We start from the raw sequence: 11,308 nt of genomic DNA, 5'->3' as shown, positions 1-11,308 counted from the left end.
GGATATTTTTGATATCTTTGTTGATGACAGAGGTATATTTGTACCCAATAATATAATAACCGGGGTATCCAATAATATAACAAGGGATAAATTTAATTAATTTATCAAAGTAGAGAAATATTTTTAACTTTTTTTTTTCAAAATTCAATATATATATATATATAAAGGAGAAATAGAAGACTGCTGATGTGGCATGCCTCTATGGCCAGCATTGCCATTTATCTTTTTTCTCTTATTTTTGACATTTTTTTTCCTTTATTGATGTCCAAAAAATGCAAAATAAATAAATAAATAAAATACATTTTCATTTATATTTTTTTTTTAAAAAGTGAAAGTATTAAATGCACCAACTATTGAGGAATCATGTCTCTTTAAATGCTGCATTCAAACTAATGCAGGTAAGTGAAATATGAAAAGGTTAAACTCATCATTTTCTAAAATGGTTTATTTTGCATATAAAATGGGTTAATATTTGTAATCACGAACATTGAGTTCTTTAACTTTGCTTCTTTCTCTTATGAAATGTAATATACAATCGTTATGCTCCACATATTCTCAATTAGTTTCCTGCCTTCTTCAACCTTCCCCTCTTTGCTCAACCCTTAAAAATATATTGTGTGTAAGGAAAAAAGTCATATGTAAATAAACGTTTCTCTTCAAGATAAAAAAAATTCTTGAGAATATGTTGCACTATAATTTTTCCAATGAGCACATACTTTGTTGACAATATAATGCACTATAATTCCTCCGATGAACAAGATGATACATATTGAAATATGTTGCACTATAATTTCTTCAATGAGGAGATATGTATTGAAAAAGAAAATCAATTTTGATTGAGAAATCTATAGGAAGCGTGATTAGAATGTCAAAGGGCAAGAAAAATTATATGGAAAAAATATCAATCTATTTATGAAATTCATATCAAGTCATTTGAAGAATAAGGAAAAATATTATTGTGTGATTTGAAAGGAGATAATATTTCCTATCAAAAGGAAGAAGAGAAGGAAAGTTAAAAAAAAAAGGAAAAAAGTCAATAGAATAGTAAATTTAGGGTTGAAGGAGCCAAAATTTGTGCTACTTCTTTGTTCAACTAGTTTCTTTCTTCTTTTATTTTTTCAAAAATATTTTCTGTATCATTTTTCCCTATGTATTTTAAATTAAATTTAATGTTCTCTATATTAATATTTATAAAAATAATAAAGCTATGCAAAAAAGAATATGACATCTCTCTTAAGTTAGCATTGACATCTATTTTTTAAATTAAAGTTTATGCCTTTTCCCCCCTTAAAATATTAAATACAATTAAGTAATCATCAATGTTAATTTTCTCTCTTAAATTTCTTTTAGTATTAGAATTATCAGTGTGGATGAAATGGTGTGAATAAAGAATTTGCTTATTCTTGAAGACCAGATGTGTAGATTCATATATTTTTTCTATTTTTTAAATTTACATGATATATTAGAAAATCTAAAAATTATTCCTTAATTGCGTTATCTTAATTATTTTTTCAAGTTCAAAATTACTTTCACTAAATTTAATGATTTAATGATTATTTATTATGCAATAAAATAATATTATAGAGAAATTAATATATATAGACTAAGCATAAGTTAGATGAACGATTTTTGGACAAGAATTTTTCTTTCTTTTGATTATTTTTTAGTTTGTTATTTGATTTATTGTTTACGGTTAAAAATTAAATAGGTGAGTTATAGAGGCATAAATATTAAAGCTATAAACCTTTTTTTTTAATTATATAATTAATATAGTTAAATGTAGTGACTTTTAATTTATCTTTAAATTCATAAATATTTAATATACATACATACATACATACATACATACATATATATATATATATGTAGAAATTTAAAGAGGCTGTAAAAAAATTACTAGCATTTATCATAATATAAATAAGGCAATATTTATTGGTGCATTTAGAAGACGTTATAAGCATTTTGTAAAGTGGAGAATTTTTAAAGTAATTAATTTACAAACTGAATATGTATATCAGCCTCAAGATAATATTTTTTTTATTTAATATATACTTAATAAATAATGAGATGATTTTAACTTGCTCATTAACACCATTATCACTTTCCATAAACCTTTTTCTATTATTTTTTAAAAGAAGATTTTGTATCTTTTTTATTAATTTCTTGCATTAAACTTTTGAAGAAATCAAAGTAATTTTTTTCCATCATTAACATTATTAATCACTTTTTTCTAAAACCTTTCTATATTCCTTCTCAAAGATATTACTAAATTGTAATTTAAGACTATAAGTTACAATTTTATTAATTATTGACTTTATTTTTGTAATTCATATTACTCAATTAAAGCATTCCCTACGCCTTATTTTCGTTGATGTCAAGCACATGTTGAGGTAAGATCACAAGTTAACTGAATAATGCAGATTTCTTAATGTAGCTTCTTCATGAGTACAAGCACTCATAGTAATGAGAATTGAAAAAATAAAAAATAAAAAGGATCAGTGTTTTCGACACCGTATGCAAGCATTAAGTGTTTTGAGAATGGGATTACTGAAAATAAAGAGAATGAAAAGTTAAAAGTTGTTCTTCCTATCATATAATGAGGTAATTTTCAAAGATATGATCTTAGAACATAAATCTATTAAGCACAACTTTTTATTTGACAGAACATTTAAATTTGTTGTTAAAACAAAACATTTCTTGTAAGTTGTATATCAAGTGTTTTATGTTCTTTCGTTATACATTTTATATTACTTTCTTTTTCTTAAAAGCTTCTCATATTTCTCTTTTCGAACTTGCAATAACCTCATTTACGAAATGAGGCTAATCTTTTTATATGTAAATATTCTATAACGGTCAATCAAATATAATTTGAATGAAAATTTAGATAATAATATATGTCATATATGAAATTGAAATTTTTATAATTTCACAAATAGGTTATAATAAAAAGACAATTACCTATAAAATTAATTATTAATACAGCTTTTGTGACCGCGCGAAGCGGACACGATTCCCTAGTCAATACATAAGTTGCTTATTTATATTTATTTACCTTTGTTATTAAATATTATTAAATACTATATTATTATTAAATTATTAATGATTATTAAATGCTATTTATCCTCTCCAAATTTTAATGAAAATACATTGATTATATTATTATTAAATAATAATATAGTAAAATTATTTTTATTATATAGTATTTTTTTTAAAGTGTCTATTACGTCAAAAAAGGATAAATAAAAATGGAGGGAGGGAGCATTTGAAACTTTATTTTTTAAAAATAAATAAATGCACTACTGGCTTACAACTTTCGTGGAAACAACCGGGTCATATATAGAACTTTTTAGAACACATAACAAAACGAATTAAACCTCCACCGTTAGATAAGTTCTTATAACACCCTTCGATGCTCGCCACGTATACAACTACTCCATCCCACGCTCTTCCCATTCCATTTCCTTTAAATAGGGAAAAATCACCGACGTGGAGCTCAAGCAAACGTCTTATGCAGGAATTTCGAGATGATGAAAAGAGGTTTGCGGTTACTGTTGACCGGAAAATTGAACTGTTCGGCGCCGTTGATTTACCGCCGGCAGCATTCTTCTTCTGCTTCGTTGAATGGTGGCGTTTCGGCTTCGGCTGTGGATTTTGTTGCAGATGATATTGTTCTGGGTGATCAGTTAGGTACTACTTTGGGTCCGAAAATGGTGACTGGTCAGAATTTGCTTCAGCCTGGTGTTGTTGTCTATGACGGCGTTTGTCATCTTTGTCACAACGGTACGGTATGCTTAACCTCCTAGTGTGTGATCGTTCGTGCTTTTAGCTGGATATTGCATTTGTGCTTTGTGTATTGCTTGAGTTGAAGTCCACTGCACCTAATTATCCCCATTTTTTTGAGTTTCATACCAGTACTATCACGTGTGCGAGTTTTTCTGATTATTGAACTTTCATGACTATATATCAAAGCACACTGCAACTATCAATGGTGCTTGTTCGTGTTTTTACATGTATATTGCATTTGTGCTTTGCTTATTGCTTGAGTTGAAGTCGGAAATACACATAAAGTATCCCGGTTTTTTTGAGTTTCATACCTGAAATTATCAGGTGTGGGAGGTTTTATTTGAACTATGGTCGACTATTTATCAAAATAATTGGTGATAGTTCAGGTAGATAGGTAGGTAGGAAACCCAGCTATGCGAGTTTCCAATCCAAACTATCATAAACTATTTATCAAAACACACCTCAACTATGAATTGTTCACTTCTCCTACTGGATGATGGTGATATTTCAGCTAGGAAAAGTGAATAATCAATAGTGGAGATGTGATTTGATACATAGTTGGTGATAGTTCAGGTATTTGATAGTTTGGGTGTGAAACTCAAAAAACTGGAATACTTCAGGTGTATTTTTGATTCTTCACTCTTTGCTTTGATTTTTTACTGCAATTGTGTATCGGAGGCTGTAAATGAGTACATGAGTGCAATTATTGTACGGTTTTTGTGTTATGTTGTGTTTTGATAAATAGTTGAAAACTTGCACAACTGATAATTAAGGTATGAAATTCAAAGAATCGGGATATTTAAGTGTGTTTTTATTCCTCACTGCTAATGCTTTGATTTCTTACTATAATTTTGTATTGGAGGTTGTAAATGAGTACAGGAGTGCGATCATTGTATGGTTTTTGTGTTTATAGTTATATTCGCTATCATAAATTTAGTTTTGGAAGTGAATTTATCAATTTGGTATGAGGAACTGCTGAGGTTGGTAAACTCACGGCTATACATGTACATTTAGGTTTCATGTCATATGTTTCACTTGTGAATTTTCTTTAGCTTGATGATTTGAAATTTGATTTTGATTCTTGTGTTAACGGAGGGAGTTATGTTTGTCAGATGTGAAATGGTGTTATCATTCATCAATCGATAAAAACAACTGATGCGCACTTGCAAGCCAAGTTGTTGTATCGTGTATTCTATGTCCTGTATGAGTTGCACATCAGGATAGTTAAGGGGCAAATATAGACAACTTCCTCTGTTTTGAGCAAGATATAATTTGAACTTTATGTTTAGTGTTATAGTTTGTTTTCTGTATATAGTTGGTGGTCGTTATGACTATGATGTTGCCAAGTACCTTGTGCTTCTCATTGGGATGAATAATTTGAATTGTGGGAATTTGATGTTCCTGAGCTATATTCCGCTGACCAAGGCTCCTCAGCCATCACTGACTTTTTTTTCTTTTAAAAAGAAAAAATATAAAGACAAAACCACTATATTTTACTGACATATCTAATCAAATTGAATACGGTTTCAAGATTTATCACGATCTTTCACATAAATTTCAGTAGGCCAGAAGATGGTAGGAGTTACCATTTCTGGAACACAAACAACAAAGTAGTGTATTTTGGCAAGCATTTGGAAAGCGACAAGTCGCTTTTGGTGAAGCTTACTTGTACATACGGACAAACAGAAAACTTGTTTGTAAGAGAAATTTCCAGTAGCTTCTCATTGCCTCAACTAGTTTGGGATTGAAGGATAGTTGATTAAATGTCTCATTGGGTGATGCTGAAATGGTTATTTTTTATGTCTAAAGTACTGTTGGGGCATAGACATAGGAGCGGACGGGCACATGCATAATTGGTCATCTCAGTTTTTATGAATTTCTTGCCATTTTATATGTAGGTGTGAAATGGGTGATTAAAGCTGACAAGGATAGGAAAATCAAGTTCTGTTGCTTGCAGTCAAAGGCTGCTGAACCTTACATGAGTGTGTGTGATCTTGATCGAGATGACGTTCGTCGTCGCTTCTTATTCGTTGAAGGCCCAGGTTTATACCATCAAGGCTCCACTGGTTAGAACCATCCCCCTATATTATTATTGTATCAACTTGGCTCTCTCTTCATTGTGGTAATGTGGTTTCACAATTATTGCCATTATATAAAAAAATTCCTATTTTGTATGTCCAAGTAGCATCTAACATTTACCACCAGAGCCTGACTAACTTGTAAATGAAGTGCATCTGACTGCTCTCGAGTTGTCCTCTCATGAACTACATAATCATCCTCATTTTGAATACAATAAATTGTTGGCAAATATACTATGGCAGATAGCTATGATAGATTTACTTTATGCAATTTGCTTAGCCCTTAAGATTCTGGTAATGTGGATATTGATGGCTATTGGCTTGAGCTAATTGCTAGTTTAAAGATATATGTTCTAACTCCTACTTCCATTGGATAGCTTTACCCCCCATGATTTCAGTTACGGTTATCGGAATTGTAATTTATAGTTTTACCAATTTATAGATTTAGAGCATTTAGATTTACTTGAACTGGTATTTTTGGAAATCAGCGTGGTTGTGGTGAGTCTTTTAATTTTTGTCATGAATTTGATAGTGGCATGGGGTTGAAAATCACAAGTTGTTATCCTGTCCATGCTCCGGCTGATTCCAATTTTATCATTTAGAAGAAGACATGAATCTGCAAGAATTGATAGCAGTATTCAGGAGTCTGAATTAGATGGTTTTTCTTAGGTAAAGACCGTTGATCAGGGAGTGAGAAAGGTAGGAACTTTGACCTTATAAATTCTCTTTTGCAACTTATTGCTTTCCTTTTATTAAAGTTTAGAGCAGTTGGAAAGTCCTGGAATTACTTGTCGGGTAAATTTTACCAATTATAAATTGGTGGGAAAAAAATATTTGAACTTTATATGAATCAAATTGCAAAGGATTCAACCATTGGTTAGATCATCCCTTTTCTTTTTATGTTCAATTCTTTATGTTCTGCAATGAAAAAGTTAGCATGGTTCATCGGAAGTGGAATACCGAGTTTCATAGACTGCTTGCTTTCTGTATGTTGAGATACAGTGTTAGTATCATCTTTTTTCGCAGATCATTCCTATTCTTGCACAATTAAAAGTATGTTGCTTTTGTTGTTTCTTTACTGGAATTGGAATGGTATGGCTAGCTGTGGAAATCACAAGTCTAATATATTTAACTTTTGCTGCAGCTGCACTGAGGGTTCTAGCTCACTTGCCATTCCCCTACTCGGCGCTGAGTTATCTCACGATTTTACCTGCTCCTTTAAGGGATGCTGTTTACGATCATGTTGCCAAGAAGAGGTATAAATGGTTTGGAAAGAGTGATGACTGTTTGGTTCTCCGGGAGCAAGACTTGCTTGACCGCTTCATTGACAGGGAAGAGTTGCTTGAACGTAGTCGATCTGTTTTGTGAAATGTTGCTTCCATGAGTATGACAGTAGAGGTCGTGATAAGAAAGTTCCATTAACATTCTTTTTGGAGTTGTAGGTACATGGTCCATCCATAGTATACTGCTTAATACACTAGATATAACACGAGTCTGGAGCACTGGGGATGCCTTCGTTTTTTTGTCATTGACGAAAGTATAACACGTTCAAGGGGAAGAAACTATATAACACGTTCAAGGGGAAGAAACTATCTGTCCAGTTACTTCTGCAGGCTTTCTTCACCGTAGATACTTTGACATGTTGGTTATAGCTACTCGCATTCAGTTGTACATTTGAACCTTTTGCTTGTCGAGTGCTTAATCAATTCAAAAGCGGCTTTTGGTTTCATAATGGTTTTCCATGGCTGCATCTTCTTCCGTTGCCATGCATTACTTAGTTGTACTCCGTAGTATACTGCTTTCACTTTATGTGCACCATTTTTAAGGCGAATATGTATGTTCATAATAGATTCTAGATGACATGTAATATGCCTGCACCACATTGGCTTCGTGTTAAGGAGTTTCTTGAACAATGTGTTACCTTATTCAGATCGTATGACATCTAATATGTGAACATTGAGCACAGAGTAGGAACGTTCAGAAATAAATACTGAGCGTAATAATAATATAACAAAGTTTCCGTGGTCTAACAGATAACAGCATTAGCACCTAAACCCGCTTCGAATAATGAGAATGAGAAATTTTCAGCAAGTTTCTCTATGTGGGCCTCTAATTTCTAGTCCTACACTACCAGAATATATAGCATGCATCAAAACTTTTAGCGATTGATCTGGGTTGTTCGATTATCTTTTCTTGCCACTATTCAATTCCTTCCGGATCTTAGCTGTTGGATTATTTTTTCTTGCCACTATTCCATTCCTTCCAATCGTTGTCAATGTGACTTTGTGCCCATTTGACTGCAGCACGCGCAGCCTGCGGTCCTCCTGGTAAATCCCTGTCGTTTATGGTATCTGCCATATCGATGAATGGAACAACCAGTAATGTTCCTGGACCACCGTACTCGGCATGCAAGAAATCGTTGAGGATCTGTTCAAGAAATTATTTGAACCAATGTACTAACACTTCAGTATACTTTCAGCTCATGAAAATGCAGCTTCAATCAAGAAAATAACAAGCGAAAACTCGAAAACCTACGAGGGAAAAAGCATCTTGGCCAAGGTTACTCTTAGCCGGGAAAGATGCTGCGCAAAGGATTTATATTCAACTACCAAGAATATTGGTAATGTTTATACTAAATCGTGCAACATAGCCCCAAGCAAATTGGAAACCATATATATTAATCAATCAACTCAAACTCAACCCCAAGTAAGTTGAGGCTATGTGAATCCTTTGGGCCGTGGGTCCATCGGAAACAACCTCTCTACCTTCTTAAGGCAAGAGTACGTTTGTGCACACTCAGACCTCCCCAGACCCCACTTGTGGTACACTGAGGTTTGTTGTTGTTATTAAGGTCCAAATGGTGGCAATACAATAGGACAGTGAGGTATTTGAAGAGGGCACACATAACTGCAGTATCAATTGCAGAACATGTCTACCATGAGGTCCTACATTTATTTCATTAAATGAAATCCATTGCCTTTCAACTATCCAGTAACTCCTATTACAAGGGGTGATAACTAATGCATACTGTGATTTGATTATCTAACAGCAGAAGAGGGACACTTTGATGGTCGAATCTTGCAGAATGAACATACCCTTTTCACAACATAATGTTAAGTAGTTAACATACCATTGTGTCTTACAACATAATGTTAATGTACCATTATGTCTCACTACATAATGTCATATAAAGCATAAGCAATTTCTGGGCCACAATGCAGGATTCCTTAATTACAGCAAATAAAGGTAATTTATGCTAGTTAATTCCTTCTCATTTGATTCAAATTTTGAGGGAGTAGCACGTTTAATGTTTTACGAGGGAGAAGCAGGGAGATAATCTCCTCTTCTCATCTTTCCTAGTAGCTATTCACATAGTATCTTATTCGTCATTTTTTTATTACATCGATTGCTTCGCTTATCTTGCTCTTTGCTATCATTATTTTTCTTTTTATCATCTTCCATTGCATTTCTTTGAGCTAAGGGTCTATCGAAAACATCATCTGTATTCACAAAGGCAAGGATAAGGTCTGCATACATCATATCCTCTCCAAACTGCACTTAATTTTTTAAAATGGGTAGGGAAAGGGAAAATGGAAGGGGATTACAAGGTGGAGAATCAAACCCTCACCATAAGTGAAAGTTAAATAGCCAACCAACTGAGCTATTAAGGTCCCTCACTGGGTATGTTATTGTTGTTGTTGTAAAATAAGGTAACACATATCCTGTAAACTTAATTGAGCTATGCACAAGCTGACCCGAACACGAGTATTGAAAAAAAAAAATACATAAAGAACTGGATGAAGTAGTAATACAATGGAAGTACCTACCTCAGTACAGATTCCAACAATTTCTTCAATAGAATCACCATAGACATCCTTCTTCTTGGGAAGTTTCTTTAGCAAATGATCCCTGAACTTCTCCGTTTCCTAAATTTTAAAAAACCCAACAAAAATCCAAACTTTTTACACAAAACAGGAGACCCAATAAACTAAACAGATTAAAAGACAAAAAGAAAACTTACAGCATCAGCAAATTCAGGAATGGGGTCAGGGAATTTGTATTCAGCAGCAGCTTTGCAAATAAGAGTTTTTGGGTTTCTAGTCACGGTATGGGTAAATGGTTTGGAAGAAAGGCAAGTGGACATAGATGAAAGTGAATTTGAAATAGGAATATGATAAAGAGAGGGCGATGAAGAAGAAAGAAGAATGGATGAAGAGATAACTGATATAGCCGAAGCCATCGGATATCTCACCCGAGTTACACTTCCCGTTTCTCTTAAATATCATTTCCCCGCAAGTACGGACCTACATATAAATTTTGGTGCTCCGATACCCACTAAATTCAACATAGAATAAATATAATTATATAAAAAATATATGAAAATGGGTACAAATTATATAAAAACACCCACTAAACAAGAAGTTAATTAGGTGCACCTGTATTTAGGTTGATCCTAAGGCTCTCCATTGGTAGGTGTGGTCGGGTTTAAAATTAGTTGAGGTGATTTTTTATTTTATTTTACTGTAGTAAGCACCCACTCTACTTAAATCCTAAGTCCGCCACTATTTTCCCGAACTTATCCGCTCAACTTACTTTAGCACTTAAACTTAATTTTCATTTATTTACCCCCTCAACATCTTTAAAGTATATTATTTTTACCCCTCAAAACTGAACACCAGTTTCACAACGAAAAATGTGTTACACTCACCTACACATTAACGTCACGTCAATACCACATCAAAGTCACGTAAAAAATTACTATTTTTCTAAAAATAAATTAATCCTCCACACATTATTTTTATATATTTTTAAATATATATATATATATATATATATATATATATAATTATATATATTAGGGATGTGCAAAAATCGAATCGACCGATAAATCAAACCGATAAAAATATTATTAGTTTATTATTATTGGGGTATTAGGTTAACGATTTTTTAATGATTTTATAAAAAAATTATTGGGTTATTGGTTCAGTTCGATGTTTTCTTATTGGGTTATTGGGTAAACCGATAACCCAATAAGAATATATATATATATATATATGACTTATTATATATTTCTCTTTAATTTCTACAAATTAACAAACCTATTATTTCAATTATACAAACTCTTAATTTTTTCTAACAACATTTAGTTCAAACTTGAAGATTCTTGTAAATTAAAACACATCATATAGTATTTTTGGTTGTAACTAAGATTTGTTTTTTTTTTTTTTCATGTTAGTTACTATTATTTCTATTTTATGAGTATTTTCTTCGATTAAACCAAAAATCGAACCGTTAAGGACTAGAAATCGATAAAAAATATCTTATTGTTTTGTTATTGGTTTAGCATATTTAAAAATCGAAAACCAATAAGCCGAACCGATAGTATATAAAATCGAACCAAACCGACCGATGCACACCTCTAATATATATATTAAATAAAAAAGTCC

The 11,308-nt window shown here is 32.2% G+C and overlaps 2 protein-coding genes across 2 annotated transcripts; one reads left to right on the top strand and one right to left on the bottom strand.

Moving 5' to 3' along the window:
* The first annotated feature begins 3,370 nt into the window (after nt 1-3,370).
* On the top strand, nt 3,371-7,714 carry LOC107847647 (uncharacterized protein YuxK). The gene is made up of 3 exons (XM_016692036.2): nt 3,371-3,780; nt 5,682-5,849; nt 7,006-7,714. Exons 1-3 carry the CDS (start codon nt 3,525-3,527, stop codon nt 7,227-7,229), a joined length of 648 nt encoding a protein of 215 aa, XP_016547522.2. The 5' UTR covers nt 3,371-3,524; the 3' UTR covers nt 7,230-7,714.
* Nucleotides 7,715-7,826: 112 nt separating this feature from the next.
* Nucleotides 7,827-10,165, bottom strand: LOC107847648 (protein PLASTID REDOX INSENSITIVE 2, chloroplastic). Its single transcript, XM_016692037.2, has 3 exons — nt 9,883-10,165; nt 9,689-9,787; nt 7,827-8,288 (listed from the first exon to the last, which is right to left on the bottom strand). The coding sequence occupies exons 1-3, from the start codon at nt 10,099-10,101 to the stop codon at nt 8,094-8,096; spliced, it is 513 nt and encodes a 170-aa protein (XP_016547523.1). The 5' UTR covers nt 10,102-10,165; the 3' UTR covers nt 7,827-8,093.
* Nucleotides 10,166-11,308: the final 1,143 nt, after the last annotated feature.

This window comes from Capsicum annuum, chromosome 11, assembly GCF_002878395.1.
Source record: "Capsicum annuum cultivar UCD-10X-F1 chromosome 11, UCD10Xv1.1, whole genome shotgun sequence".
NCBI classification, from domain to species: Eukaryota; Viridiplantae; Streptophyta; class Magnoliopsida; order Solanales; family Solanaceae; genus Capsicum; species Capsicum annuum.
The sequence above is the reverse complement of the archived record's forward strand: the minus strand, read 5'-3'. Positions and strand labels throughout refer to the sequence as shown.